The sequence below is a fragment of the Callithrix jacchus genome, chromosome 2, assembly GCF_049354715.1.
Source record: "Callithrix jacchus isolate 240 chromosome 2, calJac240_pri, whole genome shotgun sequence".
NCBI classification, from domain to species: domain Eukaryota; kingdom Metazoa; phylum Chordata; class Mammalia; order Primates; family Cebidae; genus Callithrix; species Callithrix jacchus.
The window spans coordinates 140247884-140265103 of NC_133503.1; the positions used below are offsets into that span (position 1 = coordinate 140247884).

The 17220-nt window shown below is 43.1% G+C and overlaps 1 protein-coding gene across 9 annotated transcripts in view; it reads left to right on the forward strand.

Moving 5' to 3' along the window:
• The window catches only part of CCDC125 (coiled-coil domain containing 125), a 67079-nt gene extending 50507 nt beyond the window's left edge, over positions 1-16572 (forward strand). For 6 of the 9 annotated variants that reach the window (XM_078365391.1, XM_078365390.1, XM_078365393.1 and 3 more), the window contains 4 exons: positions 4969-5076; positions 7511-7685; positions 12937-13067; positions 14786-16572. In XM_078365391.1, the coding sequence (XP_078221517.1) occupies positions 4969-5076; positions 7511-7685; positions 12937-13067; positions 14786-15091 (720 nt within the window). In that variant the 3' untranslated portion in view covers positions 15092-16572. The remainder of the gene's footprint in view (positions 1-4968; positions 5077-7510; positions 7686-12936; positions 13068-14785) is intronic. The other 3 variants (XM_078365396.1, XM_078365395.1, XM_035291477.3) reach the window with 1 other exon arrangement.
• Positions 16573-17220: the final 648 nt, after the last annotated feature.

Consider the following 17220-nt stretch of genomic DNA (forward strand, 5'->3'; position numbering starts at 1 on the left):
GGAGGCCGAGGCGGGTGGATCACGAGATCAAGAGATCGAGACCATCCTGGTCAACAAGGTGAAACTCCATCTCTACTAAAAAAAAATACAAAAATTAGCTGGGCGTGGTGGCGTGTGCCTGTAGTCCCAGCTACTCGGGAGGCTGAGGCAGGAGAATTGCTTGAACCCAGGAGGCAGAGGTTGTGATGAGCCGAGATCGCACCATGGCACTCCAGCCTGGGTAACAAGAGCGAAACTCCATCTCAAAAAAAAAAAAAAAAAAAAAAATCTGCTGATGCAATGCCAATGGCTTGCAATGTAGGAGTTTGGCTAATGAAGTCAGAAGGGGCCTGGGACTCATAAGAAATTAGTGGATTTTCTGCACATCTCTGTGAAAAGGAAAAAAAAAAAAAGAAATTAGTGGAGCAGTGGAGTGAGGGGGGCAGCCATGCACTTATTGAGAAACTTAAGAAAAATTGGTGGCCAGGAGTGGCGGCTCATGCTTTTGATCCCAGCACTTTGGGAGGCCAAGGTGGGCAGATCACAAGGTCAGGAGTTCAAGACCGGCCTGGAAAACATGGTGAAACCCTGTCTCTACTAAAAATAGAAAAATGAGCCAGGCATGGTGGCAGGCACCTGTAGTCCCAGCTACTTGGGAGGCTGAGGTAGGAGAATTGCTTGAACCCAGGGGCGGAGGTTGCAGTGAGCCAAGATCACGCCATTGCACTCCAGCCTGGGTGACAAAGCAAAACTCTGTCTCAAAAAGAAAGAGAGAGAGCGAGGGAGAGAGAGAGGGAGGGAGAGAGGAAGGAAAGAAGGAAGGAAGGAAATAAAAGATGCTAATAATAGCAAATATATGCATAGTCCTTAGCAAGTTCAGATGATGTTCTGAGTGTTTTGCACACATTGACGTCTTTAGTCCTTACAACTACCCTAAGTGGGTACTGTTGTAATCCCCACTTCACAAATGAGGTAACAGAGGCATTAAGGGGTTAAGTAATGTGCCTGGCATCACACAGCTAGTACGTGATAGAGCTGGGATTTGTACCCTGTATACTGAGCTTAGAGGTGGTGCTTTTGAGCACCATGTTCTACTGCCAAGGGTGGAAAACTAGTGTAATAGCAAAAAGGAAAAATACAAGAAACAGCTTAGAGAAAGTTTAGGGACAGGGTGTTTTATGATAGTCTTGAGTAGGCTATGTGTCAGCCTTACCTCCAGCCAGTCAGGAACAAGGGCCCGACACAGCTGATGAGGGAGCAAAGTAAGAAAGTAGCACGGGAGCCAGGGGTCCTGGCTTTAACCTGTTGTGATTTATACTGGCCCTTCCCAGGTCTTAGTTGCTTTTGGCAACTTAGGCATGGGCAAATTATCAGGAGTAGGAAAACGAAAAGGGAAAAGACCTGTCTGCCACATATCCACCATTTGTACCTTCAGCTCAACCCAAAGCTTACTCCGTGCTTCACGGTTATCTTTGATGTGAGAAAGAATGTTCCTAAATGGCCTTTACACTAAGGGATACAGTGGAATTTTCCTCTCTGAAAAGTCTCTAAAATAGGATTACATTTTATGCTGCTCATCCATGTGAAATTTACAGCAACAGGAAGATGCTTAGATAACAATTTTTTAGTAAATTCCACATGAAACTTTTTTTTTTTTTTTTTGAGACAGGGTCTCACTCTGTAGCTCAGGCTGGAGTACAGTGGCACAATCATGGCTTACTGTAGCTTAGACTTCCTGGGCTCAAGTGATCCTCTGACCTCAGCCCCCTGAGTAACTGGAACTATGGGTTCACACCACCATCACACCCAGCTAATTTTTAAGGTTTTTTTGTAGAGATAGGGTCTCATGTGGCCCAGGCTGGTCTCGAACTCCTGGGCTCAAGCTATCTGCCTGGCTTAGCCTCCCAAAGTGCTGGGATTACAGGTGTGAGCCACCACACCCACAACCATATATTTTAAAGTTTTGTATGAAACTTTAGGCAGAGTGGCTCATGCCTGTAATCCCAGCACTTTGGGAGGCTAAGATGAGCAGATCACCTGAGGTCGGGAGTTCGAGACCAGCCTGACCAACATGGAGAAACCCTGGCTCTACTAAAAATACAAAATTTTCTGGGCATGGTGGAGCATGCCTGTAATCCCAGCTACTCAGGAGGCTGAGGCAGGAGAATCGCTTGAATCTGGGAGGCGGAGGTTGGGTGAGCCAGGATTGAGCCGTTGCACTCCAGCCTGGGCAACAAGAGTGAAATGCTGTCTCAAATATATATATATATATGGCACAGGCCAGGAAGAGTGGCTCACACCTATAATCCCAGCACTGTGGGAGGCCAAGGCGGGTGGATCATTTGAGGTCAGGAGTTCAAGACCAGCCTGACCACCATGGTGAAACCCCATCACTACTAAAAATACAAAAAAAAAAAAATTAGCTGGGTGTGGTGGCACATGCAGGTAATCTCAACTACTTGGGAGGCTGAGGCAGGACAATCGCTTGAACCCAAGATGCAGAGGTGCAGTGAGCCGAGATATTGCCACTGCATTCCAGCCTGGCTACAGAGCAAGACTTTGTCTCAAAAAATACAAAATGAATAAAATATATGACACACCATGTTGTATAGATTGCTCCTGTGAAATTGGTACATACTGGAATATGTTGGGAAAGTAACTTGTGGTTAGCTTTTTTTTTTGAGACAGAGTTGCTCTGTTGCCTAGGCTGGAGTACAATAGCATGATCTCAACTCACTGCAACCTCTGCCTCCCGAGTTCAAGCAATTTTCCTGCCTCAGCCTCCCACGTAGCTGGGATTACAGGCACACACCACCACGTCCAGCTAATTTTTATATTTTAGCAGAGGTGGTTTCAACATGTTGGTTAGGCTGGTCTTGAACTCCTGACCTCAGGTGATCTGCTCACCTTGGTCTCCCAAAATGCTGGGATTATAGGTGTGAGCCACCACGCCCAGCCCACTTGCAGTTAGCTTTTAAAGTGGATTTTTAAGAAGTAAAAGTATTGTACTACTTTTCTTCCAACTACAATGGTCAACCAAGTATCAAAATAAAGGGATCAGAATCTATTTTATTATTTATTTATTTTGAGACAGAGTTTCGCTCTTCTTGCCCAGGCTGGAGTGCAATGGCATGATATCGGCTTATTGCAGACGTCTGCCTCCCCAGTTCAAGCGATTCTCCTGCCTTAGCCTCCAGAGTAGATGGGATTACAGGGATGAGCTATCACGCCCAGCTAATTTTTGTATTTTCAGTAGAGACAGGGTTTCACCAGGTTGATCAGGCTGATCTTGATCTCCTGACCTCATGATCCACCCACCTTGGCTTGCCAAAGTGCTAGGATTACAGGCATGAGCCACCACACCTGGCCAGAATCTAGTTTAAAGAGTTTATTCAAGCATAACAGTTGAGGAAAGATTTCCCAGGAAGCACAGATTCCAAAGAAGTCAATGTTCTAAAATGTAGGTGTTTGGGCTACCGTATATGAACAGTGTTTAGGGAAGTTGGACAGAATCCGCATCTTTCTATGGCATGGTTTAGTGCTTAGATCTTATTAGTTGAGATGATTGTTTTCTTTTGGGGAAGGTATATTTTACATTCCACACTAACAAGCCATGAAGTTCTTTGGAAATCATATAGCCTGAGTTAGATATAGGAAAATAAGACAGTTAATCTATAACAGAGGTCAGTGATGGAAGCAGGAAGGTCTGATCTCTGGTCTCTCCTCCTCATTTACAGCACAAGAGCAGTGAGGAAGAGGGTTACTCTCTAATCTAGAAGCAAAACTGCAAACATACTACCTGACTCGGTCTCCAGGGCTTAACTTCACTCTTGGCATAAGTTTGGTTAGTGCTAAGGTTTTATTCCTTTACACAGGAACCAATCATATTTCTTTATATTTTTAGGAGTGGAGGGATGACTGTTTTTCTCACTGATACATTAAAATTCCCTCAACATTTCTGAGCAGATGACTCTCCTTGGGAGGAAACTGGCAGCAGTGAATGCCAGGCATCGGGGCCAAACTGCGGGAAAGGTGTGCTGTGGATGTTAGTGTGAACCATATTGTTGAGCTAAACTCCTGCCAAGGACTCAGACCTATAGGAGAATGATGCCAGGATTAAAGTTTTTAAGAATGAGATAAAGGAAAGCAAAATTTCCTTTTGTTTGTGTTCTAAGGCATGACATTCTTTTCCTCATTCGTAATTTCCACTTGTATTCTAAGATCCTAGTCTCAGGCTGGGTGCAGTGGCTCATGCCTATAATCCCAGCACTTTGTGAGGGCGAGGAGGGTGGATCACGAGGTCAAGAGATCGAGACCATCCTGGTCAACATGGTGAAACCCCGTCTATACTAAAAATACAAAAATTAGCTGGGCATGGTGGTGTGCGCCTGTAGTCCCAGCTACTCGGGAGGCTGAGGCAGGAGAATTGCTTGAACCCAGGAGGCGGAATTTGCGGTGAGCTAAGATCGTGCCATTGCACTCCAGTCTGGGTAACAAGAGCGAAACTCCGTCTCAAAAAAAAAAAAAGATCCTAGTCTCAGCTTTCTTCCATATATATATTTTTTTGAGATGGAGTCTCCCTCTATCACCAGGCTGATGTGCAGTGGCACAATCCCAGCTCACTGCAACTTCTGTTTTCTGGTTTCAAGCAGTTCTCCTGCCTTAGTCTCCCAAGTAGCTGGAACTATAGGCACACACCACCAAGCCTGGCTAATTTTTTTTGTAGTTTTAGAAGACAGGGTTTCACCATGTTGGCCAGGATAGTCTCGATTTCTTGACCTCGTGATCTGCCCGCCTCGGCCTCCCAAAGTGCTAGGATTACTGGCGTGAGCCATTGTGCCTGGCCTATTTTTTTTTTCCTTTCTAGTGTTTTTGGATCAGATGCCTGAGTAGTAGTGTACATGAGTATGTGTGTAAATGCCCCTGTGTCTGTGTGCAGCTCAAACAGTGGGACACTTAGTAACGGGAGCGATGCTTTTCAATTTAAAGCTTGCAGTCCTCGGAGCCTGCCTTTGTCATGGGCCTGGAGGGAGCCCCTGTTCTTGTGCCAGAATGGCAGCGTCCACTCGGAAACTGCTTCTTCAGCTCAAACAAGAGGTATTGAATTATTGCAACAACAAAAGCTTTAGTTTTGTTTCTCTACTAATAGTGGAATAAATGGACATATCTGCAATAATTAACTTCATTTTAGTAGTTATTGACTATGGAACTTACATTTAGTTTTTATGTGATAGTATTAACTTATAAACTAGATTTTGTTTACCTGGTTCAAAAATGCAAATATTAATAGTACTTGGGGGCAGGGTGCAATGGCTCACATCTGTAATCCCAGCACTTTGAGAGGCAAAGGCGGTGGATCACTTCAGGTCAGGAGTTTGAGACCAGCCTGGCCAACATGGTGAAACCACGTCTCTAATAAGAATACAAAAAATTATCCAGGCATGGTGGCAGATGCCTGTAATCCCAGCTGCTTGGGAGGCCAAGGCAGGAGAGTCACTTGAACCTGGGAGGCAGAGGTTGCTGTGAGCCGAGATTGCGCCACTGCACTCCAGCCTGGGCAACAAGAGCGAAACTCCATCTCCAAATAGTATTTGGCGTGATATTTGAAGCCACCTAAATTCATTTGCCTAAATTTATAATTAATATTCCTAAAATTTACATTGTTCTCATCTATACATGGCCCTAAAGTTACTACATAATAGAAGGAAAAGGTACATTTATGCTTAAAATCACTAGGATTAGCAACACTGATTAATGGAGAGATAAGCATGGAATGTATTTGAACAGCAGCAAGGTACAGTGAAAGGAACCTTTGTACCAGCCAGACCTAGGTTTGCGTCTTTGCTCCACCCTTTACTAGCTATGTGGCTTTGGACAGGATACTCTCAGGTTTCCTACTATGTTAAGTGGAGGGTAATAACTACTTTGGATCGTTGTTACGAGAATAGAGGAAATAGACATACAATGTTTAGCATAGTGCCATGAACATGCCAGACATTTAATTAAACAATAGCTGCCATTATGTTTGGTCTTTACTTACAAATATAGTAGTACATGGACCATAATTCTAAAGTGTTTTACCTTTATTGAAGGTATGGAATTTAAAGTCCTTAGGTGTGGTAAACCACCGTGGCACATGTTTACCTAGGTAACAAACCTGCATCCTGCACATGCATCCTAAAACTTAAAATAGAATAAAATAGAACAAAATTAAATTTTAAAAAATAAAGTCTTTACAGTATATAGGAAGGCCAACAGTTGGACAGTAGCCATTCCTTAAGCAAAGCATGAGGGGTAATGGTTACACCTGTAATCCCAGCACTTTGGGAGGTTGAGGTAGGAGAATCACTTGAGCCTAAGATGTCACAACTACAGTGAGCCATGTTCACGCCACTGCACTCTATCCTGGGCGACAGAGTGAGAGACCCTGTCTCAAAAAAAAAAAAAAAATGGCTAGGCGTGGTGGCTCACACCTGTAATTCTTTGGGAGGCCGAGGCAGGTAGATTGCCAGAGTATGTGACCAGCCTGGGCAACATAGTGAAACCTCGTCTCTACTAAAATATAAAAAATTAGCCAGGTGTGGCAGCGTGCGCCTATAGTCCTAGCTCCTTAGGAGGCTGAGACAGGAGAATTGCTTGAAACTGGGAGGCGGAGGTTGCAGTGAGCCGAGATCATACCACTGCACTCCAGCCTGGATGAGAGAGTGAGAGTCTGTCTTAAAAAAAAAAAAAAGAAAGAAAAAAAGAGACCGGGTGCAGTGGCTCATGCCTGTAATCCTAGCACTTTGGGAGGCAGAGGTGGGTGGAGATCGGGAGTTCCAGACCAGCCTGACCAACATGGAGAAACTCCCTCTCTACTGAAAATACAAAAATTATCCCGGCATGGTGGCATATGCCTGTAATTTCAGCTCCTCTGGAGGCTGAGGCAGGAGAATTGCTTGAATTTGGGAGGTGGAGGTTGCGGTGAGCTGAGATTGTGCCATTGCACTCCAGGCTGGGCAACAAGAGTGAAACTCCATCTCAAAAAAAAAGGAAAAGAAAAACATGAGATTACATTGATCACAGTCAAGGTCAGCTATGAGAAGTATTTGAAAGGTGGTATTTATCATTATTTTCAGTGGTGTTGTCTGGAATGGCCCAAAGCTGAATTGGAATGCAGCCTTTGGCATCCCCATACCTTTCGTGCTGGGCCCTTTATCCCAGGACTTGAGCAGGACACACACACAGGGCCTGCATGTGGTTGGGAGGTCCAGGGGTTAGATTAGCAGGCAGTTGACAGGCACCACGAGGGAGACTGCTGATAATCTGGATCAGAGTAGGTTGCTATTGCAGAAGTAGCAAATATTAATTAGCATAAGCAGATAAACTAGATCAAACACAGGCAATAGACCTGTGTTAGGTAGGGCGATTGGTGCTAGGCAGAGAGATTGCATATGTTAATTTGATTCAGCATTCAGCAAGAATTGTTCTGGTTTTGCCTCTGACACCTCTCAAACTTTCTGACACCTCTCAAACTTTCTTTCAAAACCAGTTGGAACTTTTGCAGAAGAGTAAAGAAGAAGCTTATGTAATGGCAGATGCTTTTAGAATTGCATTTGAGCAACAATTAATGAGAAAAAATGACCAGGCGTTAAGATTCACACAAATGGATAAAATGTGTAAAAAAGCACCAAAATGGATAAACTGGAAGCACCTTAAAGAGGATGGTAACTATGAATTATAATGGCAATAAGTAGGTGAAATTTTGGTTGTTTTGCTTATAATCCAAGTTGATGGATGAAGCACACTTAATCCAATGTGGGCAAATATAATTGAAACTTCACATATGGTTGTGGTTTACTTAAAAATTTAGCAACTATGAAGAAAAGGAGTCATTGGATATTACATGTGCAGATGAACTACTGGAATTAATAAAACATAATATAACAGGAATATCTCTTTTCTAGTACTCTTCTGTTTATTTAAACAAGACCACGTTTAGTGGAAAAACTTTGTAATAAATGTGCTAGGTGATTAAAGGGAAACTGCCATGAAAGAAGTAATGTTAAAAATGTCATTTAAACAAGACATTAAATGTATCTATCTAATTAAACTTTATTGAAATGTATAGTTCTGAAAAGGAAATTGAGGAATAGAGGAAAAACCTTAAGTTGGACAAATTAATAAAATATTAGAAAAAATGAAGCAGAAGTTTAGGTTTAGGTTTTGGGTCTTGAGCCCATCAAAAGTTTATGGCCAGGCCGGGTGCAGTGGCTCTCGCCTGTAATCCCAGCACTTCGGGAGGCCGAGGTGGGTGGATCACCTGAGGTCAGGAGTTTGAGAACAGCCTGGCCAATATGGTGAAACCCTGTCTCTACTAAAATTAAAAAATTAGCCAAGCATGATGACGCACACCTGTAATCCCAGCTGCTCAGGAGGCTGAGGCAGGAGAATCACTTAAACCAGGGAGGCAGAGGTTGTAGTGAGCCAAGATTGCACCACTGCACTCGAGCCTGGGCAACAAAGTGAGACTCTGTCTCAAAAAACAAAAATAAATAAATAATAAAATGAAACCTTTATAGTAGAAAGTCATTTTGTTTGAAATATTTCTTTTCAAACAGTATATATTATTAATAGTATAGGAGTCAGCTGTTGTAAATTTTAGTTTGTTAACTAAGCTTTCCTCCTTTTCTTTGCTGAAAAGGGTAAGAAGTGATGCAGAGGAATGATAGTAATAGAAGCGCTCAATCAGAACTCCTGAGTAGGTAAAAGCAGATCATAGAAGCCACATATTTAGAGTGTTCATTAGATGGAAGCCAGGGCAAAAAAGGAAAATATTATGTTTTATAACTCTCATTCTGAAAAAGTCATTCATATTATTCTGAAATTAATTTCTAAAAATGTTTTCTGACATGAAACTTTTGAGAAAATATAGCTGGGTGTGATGGCTCATGCCTGTAACCCCAGCACTTTGGGAGGCCGAGGCAAGTGGATCACAAGGTCAGGAGTTTGAGACCAGCCTGGCCAAGATGGTGAAACCCCGTCTCTACTTAAAATACAAAAGTAGCTGGGCACGGTGGTGGACACCTGTAATCCCAGCTACTCAGGAGGCTGAGGCAGAATTGCTTGAATCCAGGAGGCAGAGGTTGCAGTGAGCCCAGATCGTGCCATTGCAATTTAGCCTGGGTAACAGAGCAAGATCTCCATCTCAACAACAAAAAAAAAAAAAAAAAGAAAGAAAGAGAGAGAGAAAATATAATGGCTAAATTCTCAACAGTGTTTTAGCTCTTTTTTTTTAAATTTTTTTTTTTTGAGACAGGATCTCACCCTGTTGCCCAGGCTGGAGTACAGTGGTGTGATCATAACTCACTGCAGCCTCTGCCTTATGGGCTCAAGCGATCCTCCCACCTCAGCCTCCCTAGGAGGTGGGACTACAGGCATGAGCCACCGTGCCAGGTTAAATTTTGTATTTGTTTGTAGAGATGAGGTCTGTCTGTGTTATCTGGTCTCAAACTCCCTGGCTCAAGCAATCCTCCCTCCTTGGCCTCCCTAAATGCTGGGATTACAGATGTGATCCATTGCACCTGACCAACAATGTCATAATAAATACAAAATAGTGTATTTAGAAAATATGGTCATTTTCTATAATAATCTCTTGATAAAAGCTGAAGGTACAACTTTAATGTTCAACTCAGCGTAGTGATAGTGCCAGGGGAAAAGCTAACGTGGTCCATGTATTTAGCCTTTTAGGAACCAGTGGGAAACACTAAGAATATCTGGTTCTACGGTGAACTACAGCTATGTGTAGATGATCAGACACCTCTCAGCTAAGCCCTTGATAGCAGCTGGATTGCAAAATCCTCTTTGAGGACAGTCCTGGTGTTTTGTGCTAATTGAAGGCGGATCTTTTTAGAAAGTCCGATTGTAAATATTTGTTTCTTTGATAGAGGTGGAAAGAAAAGTGATGGGAGAAAGAGGAAAAGAAGGGGAAAGTCAGGGTTGAGTAATCCTCATCTCATGAAAGCCTGTCAGATCCTGTTGACTGCATGCAGAACCTCCAACCCTGCATGGAGCTTGGCCAGTAGGATAGTGCTGTGTAGACAAAACTGCATTTTTCTCGAAAGCTGGATTCATACTCATTTCAGCACTTGAGAATATGATCATTTGATGTTTCATAATTCCTACCTTTCTCATTGTAAGAGGTAGGAAAAACCAAAGTGTTCTCCTATTCACACACCACTCACCACTCAGCACAGTGCTTCTGACACCAGATGTTTGGGGTGGGGGATTCCCCACACGCCAGCTGGGTATCCTGTCATTTCCCTCAATTCTCACACTGTCTACCTGGAGTTAGAGTCAGATGCCATAGGTTAAAGGCTCAGTCCTGCAAGATGGCCTGCACTTCAAATGCCAGACAGAAGCACAGGGTTGTCTTTGCTGCTTCTGGCTGACTGGCTGTATGTACATTGGGACTCCCATGACTCCTCAGGTTCCATTAATTTGCTGGGATGGCTCACGGAACTCCAGGAAACACTTAATGTTTTCCAGTTTATTTATGAAGGATCTTACAAAGGATGCAGATGAACAGCCAGATGAAGAGATGGACAGGGCAAGGCACGTGGGAAGGGATGCTCTCTTCGGCGCACTACCCCTCAGGAATCTCCACATGCTCAGCTATCTGGAAGCTCCCCAGACCCTTTTGGGTTTTTATGGAGGCTTCATTACATGGACATGGTTGATTACATCATTGGCTGTTGGTGATCAACTCAAGCTTCAGCCCCTGTCTCTTCCCTGGAGTTTGGGGGCTGGGGCTGAAAATTCTAGTTTCCTGATCAAAAGATTGGCAAGCAGCCCCCATCCTGAGGCTATCCAGGAGCCCAGCAAGAGCCTCATTAGAACAAAAGATGCTCCTGTTATCCAGGAAATTTCAAGGGATTGAGGGGCTCTGTTTCAGGTGCTCCTAGCACTCAGAAAATTACATCCTAGGAATTATATGTTAGGAACTGGGGTCAAAGACCAACTATGAGAACGAAAGATTTGCCTAACACCCCTATCTACTAGGATTTTAGGAGCTCTATGTCAGGAACTAAGGGCAGAGACCAGATATGTATTTCTTATATTACGATATCACACTCCACTGTTGACAAACCTGAGGAAGATTCCCACAGAAGATATGATTCAGAGGGGTACAGCTCCCAATCTTTGAGTTCTTATGAGGCACTGAGAGAGACTGAAGGCAGAATTTTAAATAATTGATTTTGGCTGGGCATGGTGGCTCATGCCTTTGGCCCAGCACTTTGGCTGAGGCAGGAGAATTGCTTGAGCTCAGGAGTTTGAGACCAGCTTGAGCAACATAGGGAGACCCTGTCTCTTTTAAAAAATAAAATAAAATAAAAATTAGCCAAACGTGATGTGGTATGCCTGTGATCCCAGCTACTAGTGAGGCTGAGGTGGGAGGATTGCTTGAGCCTGGGAGGCTGAGGCTGCAGTGAGTCATGATCGCACCACAGTTCTCCAGGTTGGGTGACAGAGCAAGACCCTGTCTCAGAAAAAAAAAATTAATTTCTTACAACTTTTATAAATATATACAATAGTTCTTTCTCAGTTTCTCAGTGGCAAGACTTTAACTCATTTTATTAGTAGATTTTAGTAATCTTAAGGGGTGTGGGGTGATTGTTACAGGTTATTTTCATGTTAGTAACGCTTTTAATATCAACTTTCTTTTTGATACGGCAGTTTAGACAAGTTTTCAAAAGTAGGTTATAAGCATACTTCTTTGTTTTTTGCTTTTGGGTTTTTTTTTTTTGTTCTTAAACTCCTGGGCTCAAGCAATCGTCTCGTCCAGACTACCAGCTTATGCCACCACACCAAGCTATTTATTTTTTTAGACTGAAAACAGGGACACAGATTCACCCACTCATCAAAGTGTCAGTTTCTCTGACGTCTGTTTGCCACCGCTCCTCGTGGAAGAGGTAAGGGCCACCCTAGTCACTGTGGTCCTTTTTTACCATTTTTGCAGAGTATTCCAAAAACATTCTTGAAATTTTCCTTATACAATCTTGATATTTTGTACCTTCTGCAAATTGCTTCCCTTCTACGGATGAAGAAGGACATCAGTGATGTCAGCATGTGAGATATTAAATATTATGCTAATACCTGGGGAGGGCCTTTGACAGTTCTGGTATTTTTTTTTGTTGTGGTGGTAAAATATATCTAAAGTTTACCATTTGAACCGTTTAAGTGGCATTAAGTACATTCACATTGTAATGTAACCATCATCACCATCCAGCTCCAGAACATTTTCCTCTTTAAGAGACTCTGTACCATGAAACAGTAACTCCCCCTTTCCCCTCCCCCAGCCCCCGTGATTATTATTTAGTGGCGTAGTTCCCTGAGAAGCAGGTAATGCTATTTTCATTGTGGAGACGAGGAAATAAAGCTGAACAAACTCGTCCCAGGTCATACAGTTATTAAGTGGCTAAATGAGGATTCAAGTCCAGGTCTTTTTGGTTCTGAAGCAGTTTGCATGGTTCAGAGGGCTCCTGTGGCCTGCAGACATGTTTTGTTAGGTCTGCATAGTGGATTCAGAAATAAGACTAGTGGCTGACATTTAGAATCGGAAGATGTCATGACAGATCTGCATTTCTGGCTGCTCTTGAAGACTGTGATGATCCTGTGACATGGACTGTATTCCTGTGTGGCCTCTGCATCAGCTGGTGTGGAGGGGCGGCTGTGCCACACAGCAGGTTGGCACTCTTGCTGTCTCTCATCTGTGCTGCTCCTGGCTCTGTAGGCCGTGCTCTGCCTACTACAGTCCACTGTGCTGCCGGACTCACTTGTCCTAGAGGTCTCCTGAAGAGGACAACCTCCAGGCTGACTTAGGAATTAATAAGCCTAATTCGTAGTTACCTCTTTTGCTGGGAGTATATCAGTGAAGGTATTTTAATGTCTCAGCTGGATTTTCATGTTCAATTTTAGGATTTCTATCACCAAAGAGTAAGAAGACCTTTGGGCAGAGACTCTTGGGTATGCTGCCTTCAGAAAACAGTTCTAAGAGGATGGAAGATCAGGACAGTCCTCAGGAGATCCTTAAGATGCTCATAGATTTGGTTAGTATCTTTGCTTTCTTTTTTCTGCAGGTTGTGGGTAAGCCAAGCTTGTCCAACCCACAGTCTGCAGGCTGCATGCAGCCCAGGACAGCTGTGAATGTGGCCTAACACAAATTCATAAACTTTCTTAAAACATTATGAGATTTTCTTGAGATTGTTTGTTTGTTTGAGACAGAGTCTCACTCTGTCGCCCAGGCTGGAGTGCAGTGGCGTGATCTCTGTTTACTGCGGTCTCCACCTCCTGGGTTCAAGCAGTTCTCCTGCCTTAACCTCCCATATAGCTGGGACTGCAGGCACCCACCACCATACTTGGCTAATTTTGTGTGTGTATGTTTTTAGTAGAGACAGGGTTACACTCTGTGGGCAGGCTGGTCTCGAACTCCTGACCTCAAGTGATCTGCCCGCCTCAGCTTCCCAAAGTGCTGGGATTATAGGTGTGACCCACTGCGCCCAGCCAGTGTTAATGTATTTTATGTGTGACACAAGACAATTCTTCCAATGTGGCCCAGGGAAGCCAAAAGATTGGACACCCCTGGGTTAAGCTAATCTATTTGCTTCCTGTTCATTCAGCTCTTTATCTCTCTAGACTTGCACTTGCCTTCTAAAGTGCCCAAGGCATTTCCTCACACATTATAGCCTTTAATCATCATCACAGCCCTGAAATCAGTCCTGCCACCCACATTCCACAGATGACTCAATTAAGACACTGAGACTCAGGTTATATGAACATACTTATCTTTAGAATGTTATTTGTTTGCATACAAATATATGAAAGCAATTTTACCTATAAATAACTTCAGCATTCTTTTAGAAATACGCACATGTTGATGTATTTTTTATATATATATATATAAATATATATACTTCATATAGATCTACATTTTCCCTTCATTTTCAGATGACTTGCAAAATTTTCAACACTGTCTTCTGTTCTTTTAAAAAAGAACAAGCCAGGTGGGGTGGCTCACTCCTGTAATTCCACCATTTTGGGAGGCCAAGGCGGGTAGATCACGAGGTCAGGAGATCGAGATCATCCTGGCCAACATGGTGAAACCCCGTCTCTACTAAAAATATAAAAAAATCAGTCAGGCGTGGTGGTGTGGAACCTGCTGAGGCAGGAGAATCATTTGAACCTGGGAGGCGGAGGTTGCAGAGAGCCAAGACTGCACCACTGCACTCCAGCCTGAGTGACAGAGTGAGACTCTGTCTAAAAAAAAAAAAAAAAAAAAAAGGATTGTCGGCCTGGCATGGTGGCACACACCTGTAATCCCAGCACTTTGGGAGACTGAGGTGGGTGGATCACTTGAGGCCAGGAGTTTGAGACCAGCCTGACCAACATGGTGAAACCCCATCTCTACTAAAAATACAAAAATTAGCCAGGTGTCATGGTGTATGCCTGTAGTCCCAGCTGCTCTCCTTGGGAGGTCAAGGCAGGAGAATCACTTGAGCATGGGAGGCGGAGGCTGCAGTGAGGCAAGATGGCACCACTGCATTCCAACCTGGGTGACAGAGCCAGATCCTATCTTAAAAAAAACCAAAGAATTGTCAATAACATGTAGTATAATGTTTGGGGATCAGGTGATACCTAATTTATTTATATTGATGGACAGATCAATATGAATATTAGGGTCGAACATTTTGATAAAATAGTACAATGCTTTCTCTGAATATATTCTGTGATATACTAACTTGTACATATTTAATTTCTGTGCATGCAGCTGAATGATAAAGAAGAAGCTTTGGCTCATCAAAGAAAAGTTAGTTACATGCTTGCTCGGGCATTAGAAGACAAAGACACTGCCTCAAAAGAGAATAAAGAAAAAAATCCTGCGAAAGAGAATTTCCCCTTCAACAACCCTTGGCATAAGACTTCAGAATTGTCTGTTTTAGGTGATCCTGTACATTCAAGTATTCACATTTTAAATTCTATGGGCTGCATGTGTTCAATCCAGCACTCTCAAACAGATCCAAACTACAGAACTCTTAAAAGATCCCATTCTTTGCCATCAAGTATCATATTTTAAAGACAAGCCAGTTGAAATTAGAACTGAGTTATTTATATCAAGAGACTTTGAAAAAGGATTGTGTAAATGATGTTGCATCTTGAGAAGTTGTATGTTTCCTAGGTATTTCTAAATTTTAGGAGGTAGTTTAAATATTTTCTACATTTTTTCTTTTTTTGAAATAGGAGTCTCATTCTGTCACCTAGGCTGGAGTGCAGTGGCATGCTCTTGGTTCACTGGAACTTCTGCCTCCCAGGTTCAAGCAATTCTGCTTCAGCCTCCTGAATAGCTGGGATTACAGGCGCATGCCATTGTACCTGGCTAATTTTTGTATTTTTAGTAGAGATGGGGTTTTACCATGTTGACCAGGCTGGTCTCAAATGCCTGACCTCAAGTGATCCACCTGCCTTGGCCTCCCAAAGTGTTGGAATTACAGGTATGAGCCACCACACCCAACCTATTTTCTACAAGAAATTTATTAGTATTGACATTTTATTTATAAATTACATTATAGGCCAGGTGCGGTAGCTCATGCCTGTAATCTTAGCACTTTGGGAGGCCGAGGCTGGTGGAGGCCTGAGGTTGGGAGTTCAAGACCAGCCTGATTAACATGGAGAAACCCAGACTCTACTAAAAATAAAAAAATTAGCCAGGCATGGTGGCAGATGCCTGTAATCTCAGCTACTCCAGAGGCTGAGGTAGAATAGCTTGAACCTGGGAGGTGGAGGTTGCAGTGAGCTGAGATTGCCCCCAGCCTGGGCCACAAGAGCAGAACTCCATCTCAAAAAAGAAAAAAATTACATTACAATGTGTGTAAATATTCTAAAACAAAAAAATTGTTTATTTTGATTATTGGGATCTTAGATTGGCTAAATCAACAATATAGCAAATTATCTTAATGCTCTAAGAAGTAACAGTACCTAAGAGTGATTGAATGTTAATTTTTGGAATACATTTATCTTGTTTTATTTGCCTTGTTCAGTATTTTTTATTTACCATATAAAGTTTAGAACGCTCAGGAGGCTGAGGCAGGAGAATCGCTTGAACCTGGGAGGTGGAGGTTGCAGTGAGCTGAGATCACACCATTGCACTCCAGCCTGGGCAACAAGAGTGAGACTCCGTCTCTAAATAAATAAAAAAATAAATAAAAATTTCTTGCCAGGCGTGGTAGCTCACACCTATAATGCCAGCACTTTGGGAGGCTGAGGCGGGTGGATCACTTGAGGTCAGGAGTTTAAGACCAGCCTGTTCAACATGGTGAAACCCTGTCTCTACTAAAAACACAAAAATTAGCCAGGCATGGTGGCAGGTGCCTGTAATCCCAGCTACTTGGGAGGCTGAGGCAGGAGAATTGCTTGAACCTGGGAGGCAGAGGTTGCCATGACCCAGGATCTTGCCATGACCCAAGATCTTGCCATGACCCAAGATCTTGCCATGACCCAAGATCTTGCACTCCAACCTGGGCAAGTAGAACAAAACTTTGTCTCAGAAAAAAAAAGAAATTTCCTTAATTTCAATAAGGCAGCTATGATGGTGGGACCTCCCTCGGCAGACGTATATTGTCATTGCTGGCTACCTTCATGGCTTCTTTCCTTGTCAGGGTAGTAACATTTTGTAGCCAAATTTGCACAGATTTGTAGCCAAGTCTACAAAGTGCTAAACAGCTCTTCTCATTGCATCCTGTGAGATGGTTGTGATGATCTAGGAAATGGGGTCTCAGGAGTCTGAAGAAGCCGCCTGAGCCAAGGTGATTTCCAATTTTTTTTTTTTATGGTATTGAGTTGGGCTGTGTGTGTGTGTGTGTGTGTGTGTAGATGGGGTCTCACTGTGTTGCTCAGGCTGATCCCAAATTCCTGGCCTCAAGGGATCCTCCTGCCTCAGCCTCCCAAAGTGCTGGGATTACAGGTGTGAACCACCTCACCTTTGATATTTTATAATAAAAATGTTTTTAAAAATTTACAAAGCTCATATTTGATCCAGCTAGGATTTTATCCTGTACCTATATATGAATTTCTTGCAGGCTTGTGCACAGATATCTTAAAAGGCTACTAATTGTTGCTCTGCTTATAAAAACAAATGGCTATCAAGGCTGGGTGCAGTGGCTCATGGATCTGGCCTGGATCTCGAGTCCAGACCAGTCCAGAGTTTAA